General features: G+C 42.8%; 1 protein-coding gene across 2 annotated transcripts in view; it reads left to right on the top strand.

The window, feature by feature from the left end:
• wdfy4 (WDFY family member 4) overlaps positions 1-22,694 on the top strand; it is a 351,254-nt gene that overhangs the window by 16,228 nt on the left and 312,332 nt on the right. For both annotated transcript variants that reach the window (XM_063070340.1, XM_063070339.1), the window contains exons 3-4: positions 9,390-9,507; positions 18,828-18,937. In XM_063070340.1, the coding sequence (XP_062926410.1) occupies positions 9,390-9,507; positions 18,828-18,937 (228 nt within the window). The remainder of the gene's footprint in view (positions 1-9,389; positions 9,508-18,827; positions 18,938-22,694) is intronic.

Genomic DNA, 22,694 nt, shown 5'->3' with positions numbered 1-22,694 from the left:
GGAAATGTAGTTAATCTGGTACAGGTGAACTTCTGAAAACTATTTGATAAAGGGCAGCATCGTTGGTTTATCACATTGGGGGAAAGTCAGAAAGAGAGATTCAAGATCATTCGTTCAAGAATCATTCATCATTCAGAATTATTTAATGTCATTTCCAGTACACAACTGTAAAGGAAAATGAAATAATTGTTACTCCCGATCTGATGCAACACAGAAAATACACTAAAAGATAAAGAGCATAAGAATAATAATAAAACACAATAAATTGTTGTAGTGAGGCGTTTGGGAGCAGACCCAACTGCAGGACACAGGCACGGAGAGTGGGTTAGGATTCTTACGCGGACTTGAACGTTGACTTGGACTCGGAACCTGGACTTGGACTTGACTTGGACACCGAGTGACAAAACCAAACAATGACAGACAATTTGTATTGCGGCTTGGAGCAGCGGTAAACGGCCTGCAATACTCAGCCGGACATGAGATGACAAAAACCAAGGACAGTCCATTCGTATCTCGACTCCGGGTAGCACGTGAAGCGGCAAACGGCCAGGAAAACTCAGCTGGGCGGCAGGCTCTCGACTCGACCCAGGAACAGAGGACGACAGGCTTTCAACTCGACCCAGGAACAGCGGACGACAGGCTCTCGACTCGACCCAGGAACAGCGGACGACAGGCTCTTGACTTGACCCAGGAACAGCGGACGACAGGCTCTCGACTCGACCCAGGAACTGCAGACAACAGGCTCTCGACTCGACTCATTCTCAGTGGCCCGGAACAAGCGTAGCCGCCCTGCTGAGGTGACGAACCAGCAGCGAGTAGATGTAAGCCAGAGCTTTTATGCTGCCAGTTCGTATGAGGATCAGGTGCCCTAATCAAGGAGCCCAGTGGATCACGGGGAAAAGGAAATTAACTGAAATAAGGAGTCAACAGACTGGACCATGACAGTTCCACCCCCTCCTCAACGGGAGCCTCCAGGCGATCCAACAGGCCTGGATTATCGACAACCCGGGTGGGTGGGGGAGTGGGTTTGGCAGGAGGGGACTCTGGTTAGTAAGACAGTGTCTATGCCCGCTGGGTCCATGTTTGGCTGGTCCGTTCTGTTGCAGTGAGGCATTTGGGAGCAGACCTAAGTGCAGGACACAGGCGCGGAGAGCGGGTTAGGATTCTTACGCGGACTTGAACACTGACTTGGACTCGGAGCCTGGACTTGGACTTGACTGGGACACCGAGCGACAAAACCAAACAATGACAGACAATTTGTATTGCGGCTCGGAGCAGCGGCAAACGGGCTGCAATACTCAGCCAGGCACAAGACGACAAAGACAAACAATGACAGACAATTTGTATCGCGGCTTGGTGCAGCGGCAAATGGCCTGCAAACCTCAGCTGGACACAAGATGACAAAAACCAACAACGACAGTCCATTCATATCTCGACTCTGGGTAGCACGTGAAGTGGCAAAAGGCCGGCAAAGCTCAGCTGGATGGCAGGCACTCGACTTGACCCAGGAACTGTGGATGACAGGCTCTTGACTCGACCCAAGAACAGCGAACAGCAGGCTCTCGACTCGACTCATTCTCGGTGGCCCAGAACGAGCGTAGCTGCCCTGCTGAGGTGACGAACCAGCAGCGAGTAGATGTAAGCTGGAGTTTTTTTGCTGCTGGTTCGTATGAGGATCGGGTGCCCTGATCAAGGAGCCCAGTGGAACACAGGGAAAAGGAAATTAACTGAAAAGAGAAGTCAATGGACCAGACCATGACATAAATATAAATACATAAGATAGCTTATATGCGTTGATTGATTGAATGTCAATAAAGTGACTCTAGGCTGTACATAAAGTGACTGACAGGAAATGATAAATTAGCGGTGGTGGGGTGGAGTTACTGAGTGGAGGTGTTGATCAACCTTACTGCTTGGGGAAAGTAACAATTTTGAGTCTGGTGGTCCTGGTGTGGATGCTATGTTGCCTCTTCCTTGATGAAAGTAGGACAAACAATCCATAACTAGGGTGGGTGAGATCCTTGATGATATTACTAATCCTTTTCTGGCACCTTGCTGTATATATGTCCTTGATAGTGGGTAGGCTGATGACAGTGATGCATTGGGAAATTTTGACTACCCGTAGTAGAGGCTTCCTGTCAGTCACAGTGCAGCTTCCATACCATGCAGTGATGCAGCTTCCATACCATGCAGTGATGCAGCTTCCATACCACGCAGTGATGCAGTTTCCATACCACGCAGTGATGCAGCTTCCATACCACGCAGTGATGCAGCTTCCATACCATGCAGTGATGCAGTTTCCATACCACGCAGTGATGCAGCTTCCATACCATGCAGTGATGCAGTTTCCATACCACGCAGTGATGCAGCTTCCATACCATGCAGTGATGCAGTTTCCATACCATGCAGTGATGCAATTTCCATACCATGCAGTGATGCAGCTTCCATACCATGCAGTGATGCAGCTTCCATACCATGCAGTGATGCAGCTTGTTAGGATGCTCTCTACTGCGCATCTGTAGAAGGATGTGAGTATAGATGTACAAAGTGCTGCACTCATCAGCCTCTACAGTGAGCTTTCCTGACTATATAGGTTGTGTTCTGGGACCACGAAAGCTTGTGCGAGATGTGTGCTCCCTGGATTTGGAATTGGGTAAGTAACAGGAAGGCGAGCAGGAACAAGAAGTGACAGAGGAACTCCCCAGGGCCAGAACAAGGGAAATCGCTTTTTCTAATCTTTAGTGACGACTTAGAGTTGGGTACATTGAACATATCCAAAATCATATTTTAAGTTTATTGCCCTGAGCACACATGCACAGGGATTAAATGCCATGAAAATTAGCTTTATGCAGCAGCAGTACAGTACATTACAGACAACAAACTTAAACTAGCATAAATTATACATAACTTACACATGTGCAGGAATAAACAATAAAACAAACCTAACATTAGTGTATCAAAGAAGGAAGATAAGGAAAAATGGTTAGAGGTAGTTTTAGGGGCTTTCAAGTCAGTTCAGGAAACAGTTGGCAATGGGATGAAGCTGTTGTTGAAACTTGAGGTGTGGGTCTTCAGGCTCCTGTACCTCCTGACTGATGGCAGCATCAAGAATGGTCGGAGTGGATGTAGGATGTTGCCATCCTGAGATTTCACCCGTTGTAGATGTTCTGGATGATGGGAAGCACTGTATTTATGATGGAACTGGCTGTGTCTTTTGCACTCATGTGCACTTGAGTTCTCATACCAGACCATAATGCAACCAGACAAATGCTTTCCACAGTGCATCTGTAGAAGGTTGTCAATGTCTTTGATGACAAGTTGAAACTCCTTAAGGCTTTAAGAAAGTAGAGACACTGGTGCGACTTCTTCATGATTGGATCAATGTACTGGGTCCAGGAGAGGACCCTTGATATGTTGACACCTAGGAACTAGAAGCTGGTCTTATTGTCCACTGTGTACTCTTCATTAAGATTTTGACAACTTGAAAGAGTTGGTTTTAATTGAAGAATTTAAAAGGTGCATCCCTAATGACATAAAGGCATACTTAGATGAGAAGGATGCTGCCACTTTGCAGGAGTAAGACCTTCCAAAAGAGTAGCATGGATAGTTAGGGTAAACCGGAAATTAAATCTGGGACTAGTGACAAAAGTAAGGATGAGGCGAAGAAAGTGAAGGAGAAATATTCTGGTCTTACTTGTCCCTATTGTAGGAAACCTGGTCATGTTATAGCTGTTTCCTTCTGAAAAAGGAGAAGGAAAAGGAGGCCGTTCCAGATGCCTGTGTTCAAAATGTCGAAACACCTGTGACCCCACGGGGTTCTGAACATTCTGATGAAGCCCTGTCAAAGGCTAAAACGTCTGGTCGGGTTAGGAAAGAATTCCCATCATTTTACGTCAGATGGGTTTGTTTCAGTAAAGGAAGGGTCAATCCTGGTACCGGTGAAAATTCCTTGAGATACTGCGGCTTCTCAGTCACTTATGTTAGACAGTGTTCTAAAGTTTGATGATGAGACTGCCATTGGTGAGGTAAATCTTATTCGAGGTATAGGATGCGACGTTGTTCCTGTACCTCTGCACAAGGTAATTTTGAAGTCAGAGTTAATTTCAGGACTTGTTAAAATAGTGCTATGGTTCAGTTTGCTGGTGGAAGGTAATTCTTTGTTGTCAGGGAATGACCTAGCAGGTGGTAAAGTTGTTCCTGCAGTGCAGCTGACAACTAAGCCAATCAATGATGATTCAAAGATAGACCCTAACATTTATCCCTCGTGTGCAGTAACTCCAGCTAGGGCCAAGAAACTTGCCAATGCAGATGGTCCTGTACAGCATGATTCGGCTACTCATGATAGCCCAAATAGGAAATCAGATTTTGATGATTTGTCAGGGACTTTTCCACCTTCATTGTTTCACCAGGATCCAGGTATTAAATCTGATAATAAAGATTTATCTCTGTCTAGGAAGGAGTATATAGCAGAATCGAGCAGAGACCCTGAGATTGAAGCTTTAAGAGAAAAAGCTATCTCAGGTGAGGAGATTGATAAAGTGCCAGTCGGGTTTTATTTAAAAGGTAGAGTGTTACTGAGGAAGTGGAAACTATCTGGTGTTCCTGCAAGTGAGGAATAGGCAATTGGTCACCAAGTTGTAGTTCCTAAAGCCTATAGGGAATGAGATTTTAACTTTGGCCCATAGTAAGCCCTTGGGTGGACATCTAGGTGTAAAGAAAACTGTGAACAAAGTTTTAAAACAATTTTTCTGGCCTAGTTTAAGGAAAGATGTTGCAATATTTTGCATGACTTGTCACACTTGTCAGGTTGTGGGTAAACCTAATCAGATCACTCCAGTGGTCCCACTACAGCCTATTCCTGCATGTGGTGAACCCTTTTTAAGTTATTGTGGATTGTGTTGGCCCATTGCCAAAGACTAAAGCTGGTCACCAGTATTTGCTAACTATCATGTGTACAGCATCTAGATTTCCAGAGGCAATACCTCTCAGAAATATAAAAGCCAAAATTGTGTCGAAGGCTCTCGTAAAGTTTTTTTTTAACTTTATTTGGTTTGCCTAAAGAAATTCAGTCTGATCAAGGGAGTAATTTTATGTCAGGATAATTCCAGCAGGTAGTTTACAAATTGGGAGCCAAACAGATTACATCATCTGCGTATCATCCAGAATCCCAAGGGGCCTTAGAGAGATTCCATTTTATCCTCAAAACCATGATTAGGACATTCTGTATTGAAAATGAGAAGGATTGTGATGAGGGAGTTCATTTGCTTTTATTTGCAGTAAGGGAGTCAGTACAGAAGTCCCTAGGCTTTAGTCCCTTTGAACTTGTGTTTGGCCACCAGGTCCGAGGACCTTTGGCATTGTTAAAGGAACAGTGGTTTAACAATGACCTGCATGTTAATTTGCTAGATTATGTTTTGAAGTTCAAGGACAAATTGCAAAGGGCTTGCAACCTAGCAAAGGAAAATTTAAAATCAGCCCAGGAAAGAATTAAAACTTCGTACAATAAACAAGCCAGAATGAGGTCATTCAAGCCGTTTGTTTCCTGTATAAACAAACCCTCTACAAGCTAAGTTTCATGGTCCCTATGAAATTGTGGCTAAGGTAAATGATGTGAACTATGTAGTCAAAACACCAGACAGACAAAGGCCAACATCCCTTTGTCACGTAAATATGCTTAAGCTGTATCATGAAAAACAAACTGCAGCTGTGGTGGTTGCTGTAAGCAAATATGGATGTGAGTGCTCTGGAAATTTATTAGCTGATCCATCTGAGGCCTATTTTAAACCGAACATTATTTCAGCCAGATTGACAAATTCGACTATTTTGGAAAATATTGATGAGAAACTAGCTCATTTACCGCCACAACAGCATCAGCAGATGAAGCAGTTAATTATGAAATTTAAGGATTTATTTCCTGATATCTCAAAAAGATCCACAGTGGCCTTACATGATGTAGATGTGGGTAATAACAAACCTATAAAACAACATCCATATCGTATGAATATTGAAAAATGTAGAATTGCTGAACAAGACCCTGTGTATATGTTAGAAAATGGTTAATGAAACTCCAATTCAACAACAGAGATTGGCTTTGTAGTATGATTATGATAACTCACTGTAAAGGCAAGGATAATGTAATTGATTAACATCTGGAAAGGCAAAAGCTGCAACACAGATGTTAAACTTGCAATGTACTTTTAATAATGGAGTGGAATTTAATATTTGTATATGCTCCTGCAATATGTTGTATTAGTTTGTAGTGTACTGTATGATAACCGTATATGTATTGTTCCACATCTTGTAGATTGTAATTAAAAATTTGCTCTTACAGATCAAAATTTTCTTTTCTTGGGGGGAGGTGTTACGTGTCCTCAGTTTCGTTTTCCTGGGAGTCTATCGTTTCGTTTACTGTGGGCGTCAGGTGTCCTCCGTTTCATTTTACTTTGAGTCCACAGTTTTGTTTCTGTGAGTATTACCTTATGATGTATGCTGATGGTATAAAAGAAATGTGGATATTTTGCTGAGAAGGAGTCAAAGGAAAGAGAGAAAGAGTGGTGATTGCAGACTTCGAGCTAATGGGGAACAGCCCACGATCGAAAAGGGTAAAGTCTCATGCTTACCCAAACCCAAAGGATTGGGTTAATCAGCGGCACACTGTGCATTGTGGAGACGTGTCTGTCCTTCGTATGATCCACGGGTGTGGATTTCGTGACAGTCACTTTGCAAAGTCACTCTTCATGGACATCGGAACCGTATTCCTCGGCTGAGATCTTCGGTAACTGTTTCTTCTTTCGCTAGCCGTGGAATCTTTGGAATTCGCCGTGATCGCCTCGTCACTGCACTGTGAATCCACATGTCTCTCCTCTCACCTATTTCGTGAATTACTAGGACTCTCTGAACTGCCGCTGTAAGACTGTGCTTGAGTAAGATTTGTTAAGAACAGGTTCTAGGTTTGACTGTAAGGGAGCTATAGACACATAACACTGTTAACTTCTGTTTAAGAAAGTAGTTTATTTAATTTTCTATGTTTTTGAGTAGATGTAAATAAATATAATGGTTTTAATATTAAAACCTGACTCAATTTGTTGTCTCTTGCTGCTGGTACGTTACGAAGTCATAACAGAATAAAGGATCAACGTTTTGAGCCATAGTTGCTGATGAAGGGTCTTGGCCCAGAATGTCAACACTTTATTCCTTTCCAGAGCTGCTCTCTGACCTGCTGAGATCCTCCAGCATTTTGTTGTGTTGCTCTGCTCTGGACTTCCAGCAACTGCAGAATCTCTTGTGTTTGTGAAATGCATTGTTTGTGTCAAATCAAATCAGTGAGGATTGCGCTGAGAACAGCCTGCAAGTGTTGCTACACTTCCAGTGCCAACATAGAATGTCCACAACTCACTAGGCCTAACCCACAGAGAGAACATACAAACTCCTTACAGACAGCAGCGGACCTCAGTTTGGTTGGTCCTCAATGTGGAACTGGCTCAGCATGCTGCTCTTTTTAGGAGCAATGAGGGACAGGCAATAAATGCGGGTGTCCATGCATGATCTCCTATCCCAGTTGCATGGGATTCCAAGAAATGAGTCTAGGTTTGGTGAACTGCCCTATATGTCAAATGACTACTGTTAATATGCAGGGTTGGTCCCCTTGAAATTAATGTTGGTTGTTCATTGTATACAACAATAACAGGAGCCCTGTGTGGGAGAGTTCTTAAAGTGGAAAAGCCAGTTGCACTCTCTTGATCTTTGAAGCCTGAGTGCAGTGTTGCAAATAGTTGTCACAAATGGGGGTCTTCCTTGGTTGCAGTGGATGACTATGACTTCTCTGTGACTTGTCATTCCCTTCACTCTGCACGAAGTGTTGCAGAATTGTCTTCCTGGCCATTGGATCTCACTGTTGATCTGTTCCAACCAGTCCACCAGAGCTGACTTCACGTGCTGGGACAGCTGTGTCCCTGTCTCACTGGGGTATGAGGCCTGCCTGCAACCCTCTCTTGGTTTAGCTCACCTGTCGAAGCGGTGTACTGGGATGTGGCCGCTGTCGCATGAAAATGGCTACTTGGAGTCACATGTGAGAGTGTCCGTTGGGGACCAAGGTGAGTGAGTTGTCCTAGAATGGTCACGACGAGCCCCCTCACCAGAGGCGCTACCCTGCCCTGGAACACCCCATACACCCCTTCTTTGAAATGAATGGTGTTTATAAAATGATGTCAAAACTGCACCATAAAGGGCAAGGTCTTCGCAGAGGGGGACCATGAGTTGGTACTCAAAGGCTAAACTCAGACCCTGTAATAGCAAAAAGAATGAAGGTTAACACATCCAGTAGATTTTAATCAATAACACACTCAACATGCTGGAGGAACTCAGCAGGCCAGGCTGCATCTGTGGAAAAAAGTAGTCGACATTTTGGGCTGAAACCTTTTGGCAGGATGGGAAGGCTTTCGGCCTGAAACGTTGACTGTACTTTTTTCCATAGGTACTGCCTGGCCTGCTGAGTTCCTCCAGCATTGTGTGTGTGTTACTTGGATTTCCAGCATCTGCAGATTTTCTCTTGTCTGTTGATTTTAATAGTCAGCTGGAGCATTAATGTTGCTTTAACGCTCAAAGTAAATTTATTATCGAAGTACTTATATGTCACCATATACAACCCCAAGATTCATTTTCTTGTGGGTATTCTCAGCAAATCTATGGTATAGTAACTATAACAGAATGAATGAAAGATCAACCAGAGTGCAGAAGACAACAGACTGTGCAAATGCAAATATAAATAAATTGCTATAAATAATGAAAGCATTAGATAATGAGATAAAGAGTCCTCGAAGCGAGATCATTAGTTCTAGGAATATCTCAATGGATGGCCAAGTGAGTGTAGTTATTCCCTTTTGTTCAGGAGCCTGATGGTTGAGGGGTTGTAACTGTTCTTGAACCTAGTGGTGTGAGTCCTGAGGCTCTTGTACCTTCTACCTGATGGCAGCAGTGAGAAGAGAGCATGGCCTGGATAGTGGCTATCTCTGATGATGGATATTGCTTTCCTACGACAGCATTTCAGGTGGTTTTGCTCAATGGTTGGGAGGGCTTTACCCATGATGTACTGGGCCAAATCCACTGCTTTTTGTAGGATCTGCTGTTTAAATGCTTTGGTGTTTCCATACCAGGCCATGATGCAGCCAGACAATACAGTCTCCACTGCACAACTATAGAAGTTTGTCAAATTTTTAGATCTGAAATATTAAGAGCTGTGGAGAGAGGAACACAATTATCAGATACACTGAGTTCAACTCGTCTGTCTTCAGGAACCCATGGATTATATGGAGCTTCATTAGTCTGTTAAAACGCACTGCACTGAATCCACTTACCAAGGACATTATATAATCCTACTCTTGTTATTGCAGATTTTTGACGTTTCAAATAATTGGTTGATGAGGTTCCCAAGCATCTTACCGTTCTCTGTCGAAGCCTCTCGAGTAATGGTGCAAACAATCAACCAGATACTTGCTGACAAACAAGGAGGTAACCTATATAATTAATACATTTGAAAATGTTTAAGTTATGCTGATTCATGTGCAGTTTTAGTTGGGGAGAATGTTAAACCTAACTTGTTCACCCATAGGTTAAGTTACAGAGGACGAACTTTCAGTAATCTGAAACTGAAACTCTGAAATTCCCTCCCTAAACATCTCAAAGTTTCTTCCTCTGGTTCATTGTAACTACTCCTCAACCTTTCCTCTTTCACCAAGCTATAGGACTCCTCTCTGAATATAATGATCTGTGTCATGGTACAAAACTTAGAATGATAATTTGCTCTTGAGACATTTTAGTGCAATACATGAATCAGAGAGTGAAAGAAAATTTACAGCGTGGAGAAAGGTCATTCTGTCCGTCGTGTCCTGTCCTGCAAGTTAAAAATAAAAACACTCTACAGCCTAATGCTAATTTCTGGCACTAGGTCCCTAGCCCTAGCACTGGAAATTGACATTGTGGCGAGAGCTTTGTTAGCCCTTTTAGCCACTTTATAGAATTGACTTTTGTCTTTAAGTATCTGTGTTTGTCCCTCTGTTCCTTCACATGACTCAATATCCTCCCATTTATAGATTTTTTTCTTTGTTTTTTGGCACTTCCAACTTATATACTCAGTGCCCACTTTATTAGGTATGGGAGGACCTAGTAAAATGGCCACTGAGTGCATTTCTTGGCCTTCTACTGCTCTAGTACATCCACAAGGTTTGATGTGTTGTGCATTCAGAAATGACCTTCTGCACACCACTGCTGTAACGCATGGTTATTTGAGTTACTGTCACCTTCCTGTCAGCTTGAACCAACCTGGCCATTCTCTCTTGATCTCTTTCATTAACAAGCTGCTGACTGGATAGTTTTTGCTTTTCGTAAACTCCAGAGTCTGTTGTCTGTGAAAATCCCAGGAGATCAGCAGTTTCTGAGATACTCAAACCATCCCAACTGCATCTACAATCATTCCACAGTCAAAGTCATTCACATCACAATTCTTCCCTATTCAAATACTTGGTCTGAACAGCCACTGAACCTCTTGACCATGTCTGCATCATTCCTGCTCATTAATGCAAATATCTAATCAGCCAATCATATGGCATCAACTGAACGTTTTTACAGTCAAGAGGTTCAGTTGTTGTTCAGACCAAACATCAGATTGGGGAAGAAATGTGATCTAAGTAACTTTGACTGTTCAATGATTGTTGGTGCCAGATGGGGTGGTTTGAATATCTCAGAAGCAGCAGATTTCCTGGGATTTTCTGCAATGATTGTTGGTGCCAGATGGGGTGGTTTGAGTATCTCAGAAGCTGCAGATTTCCTGGGATTTTCTGCAATGATTGTTGTTGCCAGTTGGGGTGGTTTGAGTATCTCAGAAGCTGCAGATTTCCCAGGATTTTCACGCACGGCAGTCTCTAGAGTTTACAGAGAATGATGTGAGGGGCAGAAAAACATCCAGTGAGTGGCCATTTTGTGTTTAAAAATACCTTGTTGATGAGAGAGGTCAGAGGAGAATGTCTAGACAGGTTCAGAGTGACAGGAAAGCAATAGTAGTTCACGTTTAATTGTCATTCATTCAACCATACACATGAATACAGCCAAATGAAACAACATTGCTCCAGGGCCAAGGTGCAAAACACAGTTCTAGTAGTCGCACATAGCACCCAGCACATCACACACAGAGCACATATAGTTGAGGTCCTTTATTGGTCAATATCAACCATGGATATTGTGTGCTAGCTGTCTACGTGATATGCAAGCCAGATCAGTACGATATGGAGAGTGAGCTGTTGCCCATGTAGCAGACTCACCTCTCTATGTGGCTGATGAATCCAAAGGAATGGCAAGGGACCGATACAATTTGACACCAGTAGCATCACAGGAGTTGCCAGTAAGGGAAACCCAGTTCCAGATTTTTCCACAAGGTTCACTCCTGAAGCTTCCCTCGTGAGTGGGTATAGCCGCATGGCAGTGGAGGTTTGAGATCAGAATTTTCTTTCTCCTGGATGAGCTGGCAATCACAGCTGACAAGCCCCCATCTCCTCAAAGTGACTGGTTTTGAGGTGCCAGTAACTCGTCTTTGCCCCTTCTCCTGTCAGTAGAAATGGTTCATCTTAGCCACACATGAAGGCCAGGAGCTGGACTTGGTTGTCAGGGGCTACTTGAGACGCACACCATTACCCCCAGTGATAACAACCTTAAGGAACCGGCACATATAAGTTAAGATAGAAGAAAAACATATAGTTACAAAAAGTAATATAGCCCAAGTCCCTGAGTGACATAGCCTGTAGGTTGATGGTGTATGCGATGTTATCCTGCAGCCACTAGCACGCAGCAGTTTCTCACCACACGGTACTACAGCAGCAGACAAATGCAATCCAGCTTGTCTTCAACTGAGGGCAGCACCAAAGGGAGGGACCGACCCCCAAACCAGCAGGGACTCCAGTGCAGCCACAGAGGTCATTCCCCTCTCCCATACTACACCTAGCATCTCCTATCCTGGGCAGCTGTGACAACTTCCCACATATTGACTGAGACTCCAATACTGTCAAAGGGCTGGATGGGATAGAGTTTGTCAAATCTGTTCAGGAAAGTTTCCAACTAAAGAGAATGCAATACTAGTTCTCCTATTAGGGAATGTGACAGGGCAGGTGACAAAAACTTGTGTAGGGGATCACTTTGCATCTAGTGATCATACTGCCATTAGTTTCAGTATAAGTATGGTGAAGGATAGATCTGATTCTCGGGTTGAGATTCTAAATTGGAGAAAGGCTGATCTTGATGGTATCAGGCGAGTGTGGATTGGGGCAGGTTGTTTTCTGGCAAAGGTATACTTAGTAAGAGGGAGGCCTTCAAAAGTGAAATTTTGGGAGCGCAGAGTTTGTGTGCTCTTCTCAGAATAAAAAGCAAAGATATCGGGTTTGGCGAACCTTGGTTTTCAAGAGATTGAGCCCCTGGTTAAGAAAAAGAAAGAGGTGGATAGCAGGTCGAGGCAGGAAGGAGAAAATGAGGTACCTGAGTATAAGAAATGCAAGAGAACAATTAAGAAGGAAATTGGGTCGAAAAGAAGGCTTGAGGTTGTTCTAGTAGACAAGGTGAAGGACTCCCAAGGGCTTCTACAGATATATTAAAAGCAAAATGATAGCAAGGAACAAAGTTGTTCCTCTTGAAGATCAGAGTGGTCATCTATGTACGGAGCTGAAAATTATGAGAGATATTTTAAATAGATTTTTTGCTTCTATTCACTCAGGAGGTGGACACAGAGTCTATAGAAGTGAGGCAAAGCAGTAGTGAGGTCATGAGCTGCATATAGATTATAGAGGAGGAGGTGTTTGCTATCTTGAGGCAAATTATGGTGGATAAATCCTCAGGGCTTGACAAGGGTTCCCTTGGACTCTGTGGGAGGCCAGCGCAGCAATTGCAGGGGCTCCACCAGCAGCGATATTTAAATCATCCTTTGCCACGGGTGAGGTGCCGGAGGATTGGAGGATAGCTGATGTTCTGTTGTTTAAGAAAGGTTCTAAGAATAAACCAGGAAATTATAGGCTGGTGAGCCTGACATTAATTGTAGGTAAGTTATTGAAAGGTATTCTAAGGGATCAGATATAAGCATTTGGATAGATGTGGACTAATTAGTGATAGTCAACATGACTTTGTACGTGCTAGGTCATGTCTAACCACTTGTAGAGTGTTTTGAGGTAGTTACCAAGAAAGCTAGTGAAGACAAGGCAGTGGATGTTGTCTACATGAACTTTTAGCAAAGTATTTGACAAGGTCCTGCGTGGGTAGTTCAGTTGTTTGGCATTCAAATTAAGGTAGTAAATTGAATTAGACAGTAGCTTTTAGGAGGGAAGCCAGGGAATGGGAGTAGATGATTGCTTCTCTGACTGGAGGGCCATGACTAGCCTCAGGTGCAAAAATCAGTGTTGGGTCCAGTGTTGTTTGTAATCTATATCAATGACCTGGATGATAATGTGATTAATACCAAAAGGATTAAGAGGATGCCAAAACTTTCTTCAGATACGTAAAATGTAAAAGAGAGATGAGAGTTGATATTGGACTGCTGGAAAATAATGCTGTAGAGGTAGTAATGGGGCAACAGCAAAATAGTGGACAAACTGAATAAGTATTTTGCATCATTCTTCACTGTGGAAGACATTGGGGGTGTAGTGGAAATTCCAGATGTCAGGAGGCATGAAGTAAATGAAGTTACCATAACTAGAGAGAAGGTTGTTGGGAAACTGAAGGGTCTGAAGGTCGATAAATCACCTGGACAAACCCAGAGTTCTGAAAGTGTTGGCTGAAGAGATTGTGGAGGCATTAGTAATGATCTTTCAAGAATCATTAGATTCCGGAATGGTTTCAGAAGACTGGAAGATTACAAATGTCACTCCACCCTTCAAGTGGGGAAAGAGGCAGAAGAAAGGAAACTATAGATCTGTTAGTGACATCAGTGGATGGGAAGATGTTGGAGTTGATTATTAAGGATGAGTTCTCAGGGTACTTGGAGGCACATGATAAAATAGGCCTATATCTTATGGTCTTGTGGTCTAATTGGATCAGCAAATTTGCGGATGACACCAAGATTGGGGGTGTAGTGGACAGCGAGAAAGACTTACAAAGCTTGCAGTGGGATCTGGACCAGCTGGAAAAATAGGCTGAAAAATGGCAGATGGAGTTTAATGCAGACAAGTGTGAGATGTTGCAGTTTGGGAGGACTTGCATGGTGAGTGGTAGGGCACTGAGGAGTGCGGTAGAACAGAGGGATTTGGGAAAACAGATCAATAATTACTTGAAAGTGGCATCAGAGTAGAGAGGGTTGTAAAGAAAGTTTTTGGCACATTGGCCTTCATGTATCAAAATATTGAGTACATGAGATGGGATGTTGAAGCTGTATAAGATGTTGGTGAGGTTTAATTTGGAATATTGTGTGCTGTTTTGGTCACCTACTGACAGGAAAAATGTCAAGAAGATTGAAAGAGTGCAGAGAAAATTCACAAGGATATTGCCAGGACTTGAGGACCTGAGTTATAGGAAAGGGTTGAATAGGTTTGGACTTTATTCCCTGGAGCGAAGGAGAACCAGGGGAGATTTGATAGAGGTTTACAAAATTATGAGGGGTATAGATAAGGTATGGTCTGCTACAGATCGGTGGACTAGGCAGATTAATAGTCTGGTACGGACTAGATGAGCCAAGGGAGCCTATTTCTGTGCTGTAGTGTTCAATGACTCTATGACACCAGTGAATCTGTGAATCTGATTTTCAGTATTCTATATTACTAATGTCCAACTGCATCTTGCAATCATGATAAAAACACCCAAGGCAAACATTTGCGCCATTTGTTAGACCGCACGTCACTTCAGCACAACGCTGATAAGCGACAAGTCGAGACAACACTTTACACAATGTCCAGCTCCATCACTAACCAGCAGCTCACTAGTGGGGTCAACCTGCAGTACTTGATCTTAATATCCAGCAATGTCTTGCAATTGTAGAAGAGACATAAAAGATGAACAATTACACCTTTGGACCTAGAGAGGCTGCTGCGACCATACATGCCATCGTCTTACTGGAAGGCTGTAACTCAAGTAACCACACATTGCCACCGTGGTGTGCAGCAGAGGATGTCTGATTGCACAGCATGTCGAACTTCGATGTGGGTGGGCTATAGCAGTGAAGAGCATGAACATCTACTCAGTGGCCACTTTATTAGGTTCAGGAGGTACCTGAGTATAGAATGGATGACATTGTGGGCCTTGAGTCTTCATCCCACACTGTTGTGCCAAGCTAAATAAATGTGGAATCAAATGCCCAACTAAATTAATCCCTTCTGCCTACCACATCCTTCCATGTTCATATGCTTGTCTGAGAATCTTGAACACTTCCATCGTATCTGTGTTCACACAACCTCTGGCAGCGCATTCCGGGCATCCAGAGCTGTCTGTGTAAAGAGCTTGCCATGCATATCTCCTTTAAATTTGCCCCCTTTCATCTTCCTTGCATGTCCTCTGATATTAGACATTTCAGTCCTGGGGAGAAAAGGATATTGATTATCTCCTGTATCTGTGTCTCATAATCTTACAAACCTCTGTCAGGTCTCCCCTCAGTCTCTCCACTGCCTCAGAGAGGTAATCAAGTCAGCAGTTACAACTTTCCCTTAAATGATCCACTGAGTCAAATCAAAGTAAATTTATTATCAAAGTAGTTTGACCTGAGTTTGTTCTATGTTTCTATGTCTTACCAATACCTGGGACTCCACAGTTCAGAGTAAATTTATTATCAGTACATATAGGTCACCACATACTACCTTGAGATTCATTTTCATGCAGGCGTTGACAGGAAAATTAAGAAATACAATAGAATTCATGAAAAATCTATGCGTAAATAAGTATTTTTTTTTACTATCGGAGTATATATGTCACTATATACAACCCTGAGATTCATTTCCTTGTTGGCCCACTCAGCAAATCTATAGAATAGTAACTGTAACAGGGTCAATGAAAGATCAACCAGAGTGCAGAATACAACAAATTGTGCAAATGCAAAAATAAATAAATAGCAATAAATAATGAGAACATGAGATAATGAGATGAAGAATCCTTGAAAGTGAGATCACTGTCTGTTGGGACATTTCAATGATGGGACAAGTGAAGTTGAGTGTATTTATCCCCTTTTATTCAAGAAGCTGATGGTTGAGGGGTAGTAACTGTTCATGAACCTGGTGGTGTGAATCCTGAGGCTCCTGTACCTTCTACCTGATGGCAGCAGTGTGAATAGAGCACGGCCTTGGTGGTGAGGATCTCTGAAGATAGATGCCATTCTCCTATTGCAATGTTTCATGTAGATGTGCTCGATTGTTGGGAGGGCCTTACTGGTGATGTACTAGGCCGAATCCACTACTTTTTATAAGATTAGACGACAAATAACCGATGTTCAAAAGAAGACAAAATGTGCAAATGAAAAAATGATACTGAGAACATAGTTGTCTATATCATCATAAGGATTAGTACAATTTCTGCTTTAGTATTACATCTTATGATAGCTGCTCAGTTGGCACATGAATTGTCTGTCATGATAGCTCTCTCTGACAGCAGTGGCAACTCAGAATCAGAATCAGGTTTAATATCACCAGCATATGTATACTGTATGTCATTAAATTTGTTAACTTTGTGGCAGAGGTACAAAGCAGTACATAATAATAGAAAAAAACACAGTGAATTACATATATATAAATAATAGTTAAGTAAGTAGTGCAAAAATAGAAATTAAAAAAGTAGTGAGGTAGTGTTCATAGGTTCAATGTCCATTCAGAATTCAGATGGCAGAGAGTAAAAAGCTGTTTCTGAATCATTGAGTGTGTGTCTTCAGGCTTCTGTACCTCCTTCCTGATGGTAGCAATGTGAAGAGGGCACGTCCTGGCTGATGGGGGTCCTTAATGATGGACGCTGCCTTTCTGAGGTACCGCTCCTTGAAGATGTCCTGGATAGTACTGAGGCTGGTGCCCATGGTGGAGCTGACTGAGTTTACAACTCTGCAGCTTACTTCGATCCTGTGCAGTAACCCTCACCCCCGTCCCAGATGGAGATGCAGACAGTTAGGATGCTCTCCCCCGTACATCTGTAGAAATTTGCAAGTGTTTTAGGTGACTGACCAAATCTTTTCAAACTCCTAATGAAACATAGCTGTTGTTGTGTCTTTATAGCTACATTGACATGTGATGGGTGCAGGTTAGATCCTCACAGATATTGACACACAAATACTTGAAACAGCTCGCCCTTGAAACGGAAACCTTGTTTCCAAAAAAACAGGAATGGATAATTAAAGTTGAGTGTGGTTCAGGTCATGCATTAGCCTCTTCAGATTGTATTAGACATCTTAGTACAACAATATCAGGCTCAGTGCCAGCACTAGAATCCATTTTCATCGATCATTTGTCTATTATGTCATTACATACAGAATGTCAATTATTGAAATTTTCTGGGGAGAAGAATGGTTTCTGAGACATGAGGCTGAAGACAACATGAACAATGTGCTGCACTTTGGTTTTGGGCTTCTGTTCGATCTTCCCCCAAAGAATGAGAGAATATTTATTATAGGTTAATCCTGATACTTGCCTCGAAAACTGTCAAGTCATGTATAAGGATTACATCTTTAAAATGAGGCTTTATAGGTAATCTATGGGCATACAAGGTTTATTTGGCAATTGACAGCCTTTTCAGAAGTCTGCCCGAGGTCTTACATTAGCACAAATTGATTTATTTGTCTCTTAATCAATGTCTGACAGAACAAAAATGACCATTGTACGTAGGTTCAAGCGAGATTAATCCTTGTCAGGAAAGATATGGGTTCCTGAAAAACTATTTTAAATACTGAAACCATGTGTGTTAGCCTGAATTATGATTAGAGTTTTAAGGATTTTAAGTCATCAAGAGTGATTTAATTGGCATTGATGAGCTCGTTTGGAATCCCTTGTTAATGCAGGAATATTCATAAAGGGTTCCCTTCCAGTATGATAAGGTGAAATGCTGTTTACAAAACACACAAATGCAGAAGGTATCAATTCAAGTGATCATTCATTTATTCATCTATCCTTCCTTCCTTCCTCCCTCCTTTCCTCCTTCCTCCTTCCCTCCCTTCCCTCCAACCCTCTTTCCTTCCACCATGGAATAGGCCCTTCGAGCTGCACTGCCCAAAAAGCTCCAATATAATCCTAGTTTAAAGCACAGAACAGTTTACAATGACCAATTAACCTACCAACCAGTATGTTTTTAGTCTGTGGGAGGAAACCCATGGAGTCACGGGGAGAATATACAAACTCCTAAGACTATAAGACTATAAAGAAGCAGTGCTGATGGGATTTTACGGAGATCTGACATAGGAGAACATTCAGCCCACTGAGTATGTCATAAAACCATAGCATATTGAGTAGAATTAGGTCAGTCGCCCCATCGAGTCCGTGGCTGATCTATAATCCCTCTCAATCCCATTCTCTTGGACTCTCCCCATAACCTTTGACACCCTTACTAATCAAGAACCTAGCAACCTCCACTTTAAGTTTAACTTGGTCACAGATTCATTACCTTCTGGCTAAAGAAGCTTCTCCACATCTCTGATCTAAAGGGATATCTTCTCGACATGAGGTGTAGAATGAGGTCCCTCCACTTTCTTCTAAACTCTAGCGAGTGCAGGCCTGAAGCCATTGAACACTCTTCATGTGTTAACCCCTTCATTCCTGGGACCTTTCTAGTAAGCCTTTACTTAACATATATTACGTAATCTAACTAAAATTCTAAAATAATGTGAATTTATAATGTTCTTGTGACAGAGGAAGCACGACTCACTATTGAGGCATTTCTCCGAAGGGGACAAGAAGACGGAAGCAATGAAGGGTGGCAACTGCTGCAAACGATTCATCTGCTTTCAGCCATTGACTCAGTAAGTGGAAAAGTGAACTGATAATTGTAGATTCATTCAGTACATGACACAACAAAGTTATTTTAGAAAGAAATTTCCAATGGTCCTTTTATTGGATTGGTATGCCAATGGGTGTTTCCATGACAAGACATGACAAGTTTTTACTCTCAGATATATCCAGTTTGTTTGATTTTGTTTGATAATATAGATCACTGGAGAACAATAGAGCATTATTTATGGTATGAAGAAAGTCAAACCTTAATGACAATATTGTCTTTCCAATAGATTGAAAGTTGAATTCATTGTCAGGCACCCACCATATGGAGGAATAAAGAGCCGATGTTTCAGGCCAAGACTCTTCATCAGATGAAGGGTCTCAGCCCAAAACATTGGCTCTTTCTGATCTGCTGAGCCCTTCCTGCATTGTGTGTGTATTGCTGTGGATTTTCAGCATCTGCAGAATCTCTTGTGTTTTTGAGTTTATTATCATATGTGCAAATACATTCACTCACAGGCCACTTTATTAGATACCTCCTGTACCTAATAAAGTGGCCACTGAGTGTATGTTCATGATCTTCTGCTGCTGTAGCCCATCAAGGTTTGATGTTTTGTGTGTTCATGGATGCTCTTGTACGCACCACTGTTATAACACGTGGCTATTTGAGTTACTGTCACCTTCCTGTTAGTTTTAAACAGTTTGGCCATTTTCCCCGACCTCTCTCATTAACAAGGTGTTTTCTCCCACAGAATTGATGTTCACTGGATATTTCACGTTTCTCTGTAAACTCTAGAGACTGTTGTGCACGAAAATCTCAGAAACAATGGTTAAAGTTACTTAGATTACACTTCTTTCCTATTCTGATGTTTCCTCTGAACAACAACTGAACCTCTTGACCATGTCTGCTTGCATTTATGAATTGAGTTACTGTCATATGATTGGCTGATTAGATACTTGCATTAATGAGCAGGTGTACCTAATAAAGTGGCCACTCATTATACTTGCACGGGTGCTGTGAAAAACTTACTTAGGTACATAGTATCAGGTATGCAAATGTTCACAAGAAAAGCATAAATTAAGTGCTAGAGATTTGCAGGTGCTGGAAATCCAGAACAACACACACAAAATGCTGGAAGAACTCAGCAGATTAGGCAGCGTCTATGGAGTGGAATAAACAGTTGATGTTTCGGGCTGAGTCCCTTTGTCAGGACTGGAAAGGAAGGGGGAAGAAGCCAGAATATGGTGAGAAATGGGAAGGAGCACAGACTGGCAGGTGAGAGGTGAGACTAAGTGAAAAGGGGAAGGTGGTGGGTAGGGAAGGCAGATGAAGTGTGAAGCTGGCAGGTGATAGGTGAGAACAAGTGAAGGGGAAGGTGGTGAGTGGGGGAGGCGGATGAAGTGTGAAGCTGCGAGGTGAGAGGTTCAAGGGCTGAAGAAGAAGAAATCTGATAGGAGAGAAGAGTGGATCATGGGAGAAGGGCAAGTAGGAGAGGCACCAGGGGGAGGCAAATGGCAGGTGAGGAGAAGAAAAGGGGTAAGAAGGGAGACAGAATGGGAAATGGAAAAGGAGAAAAGGGGGAGTGGGAGAAATCATTGGAAGTGAGAAAAATTGAGGTTGGAGGCTACCCAGATAAAATATGAGGTGTTGCTCCTCCAACCTCAGAGTAGCCTCATTGTGTCAGTGGAGAAGGCCATGGACAGACAGGTCGGAATGAAAATGGGGACTGAAATTACCGGGAAAGCCCACCATTTGTGGTGGATGGAGTGAAAGTGGTCTACGAAGCAATCCTCCTAATCTACATAGGGTCTCACTGTTGTAGAGGAGGCCACACGAGGAGCCTCAGATACTAACAGACTGGCAGGTGAAGTGTTGCCTCACCTGTAAGGACTGTTTGGGACCCTGAATGGCGGTGAGGGAGGAGGTGTAGGGTGCCACTTCAATGTGTAAATCAAGTTTTTGTTCTGGAATACTAAAGCACACTACAGCAGGACTTCCAGCTCACAGAGACTGGGAAGATCTCATACCAAATTTGTTGGTGAAGTAAGAAAACCATCCCAAAAACATACTTCAAAGTTGCTGGTGAATGCAGCAGGCCAGGCAGCATCTCTAGGAAGAGGTACAGAAGGGTCTCGGCCTGAAACGTCGACTGCACCTCTTCCTAGAGATGCTGCCTGGCCTGCTGCGTTCACCAGCAACTTTGATGCATGTTGCTTGAATTGCCAGCATCTGCAGAATTCCTGTTGTTTGCATCCAAAAACATACTGTAACTTCAGATGGAAATGTTGAACTAAACATGCAACATGAACACTAATGCTATTTTTGCAGTGTGTGGCTGAGTTTTGTATTTAGCACAACTGTGTGATCTTGATTGTCAAAATGACTGGCATTTCTGGCTTTGAGCTTGACCCTTGTGGCTTTTCCAGCCTGCTGGAAGTGCACCATCTGTTTGGATGCAAACATGCTGCTGGATGTAATCCTCTGTCAATCAGCAGGAGGCGCTGGTAATTCATTGTTGTTTGGCAAAAGTGATCAAGTCCTTTGGGTGTCTGTTTAACAACAGCATGTTTTCCAATAAAACAGCTCATTGAGAGGTCCGTCTGGGGATGCTGAAATTTCCAGTCTTCCCCTGCAGGGGTTGTGCTTTAGAAAGTACATCACTGCATCATGTTGAATTTATCACATTGTTTCAGTCTTGGACCCCTCCCATACATCCTACAATATCCCTGACCTCCTACTGTGATGCAGGCTGTAACACAGCATAAGAACAAGGACTGCTAGGCTGGGTAACAGCTTCTTGCCCCGGGCTGTGAGACTCTGCTACCACCCAGTACACATTACTTATGACAGTGCCAGTAGCGTTATAGTGTTGTATATTGAACTGTACACTTTATGTCAACTTGTATATACAGAATATCTTAATCTGCTAATACTATTGTGTTCATATTATTTTATATGTTGTATGTCATATATGTGCTGTGTTTTTCACTTTAGTCCCTGAAGAACGTTGTTTTGTTTAACTGTATACATATGCACAGTTGAATGACAATAATCTTAAAGTTGAACTTTGCCAAGCATCAAGTGTGTTTCTCAGATGTTTGGCGGTTAGTAACTCCTGTGATCTGAACACAACTACCATGACATTCCCATTTCCACCACTATATTCTTTACCAGTGCCCCGCTGTTCTGTCACGGAACCTTGCTCTCTTGTCTTCTCCTTCCTTCCCTCCTTCCTCTTTGAACCTGCTGGAGGAACTCTGTGGGTCAGTCAGCATCTGTGGAGGAAAATGGACAGTTGATTGTTTCAGTTTGAGATGAGGAAGAAAGAGGGGAGATAGCCGGTATAAAAAGGTGTGGAGCAAGAGCAGGTGGGTGATAGGAGGGTCGAGGTGAGGGAGGTGATAGTCAGGTCACGGAGAGGTCCCCTGCCCTCCTGCCCTCTATTCCATGCTCCACCTTGCTCTTCTATCAGATTCTACCCTCTTCAGCCTTTTCCACCAATCACCTCCCAGCTTCTTACATCATTATCCACTTCACCTGGATCCACCCATTACCCACCATCATCCCTTCTTCCCATTACTGAATATCTCCCTTTTCTTTCTAGTTGCAATAAAGCGTTTTGACTGTCCACTTCCTTCCACAGATGCTGCCTGACCTGCTGAGTTCCACCAGTGTTCTTGTGTGTTGTTCCACATTTCCTGCATTTGCAGATGGTTGTGTCTCCTCATTAACCCTGCTTATCTCTTTAATCTGAAATATCAATTCTCTCTCCATCAATGTTG

The sequence above is a fragment of the Mobula hypostoma genome, chromosome 18 (genome assembly GCF_963921235.1).
Source record: "Mobula hypostoma chromosome 18, sMobHyp1.1, whole genome shotgun sequence".
In the NCBI taxonomy this organism is placed as follows: domain Eukaryota; kingdom Metazoa; phylum Chordata; class Chondrichthyes; order Myliobatiformes; family Myliobatidae; genus Mobula; species Mobula hypostoma.
The sequence above is the reverse complement of the archived record's forward strand: the minus strand, read 5'-3'. Positions and strand labels throughout refer to the sequence as shown.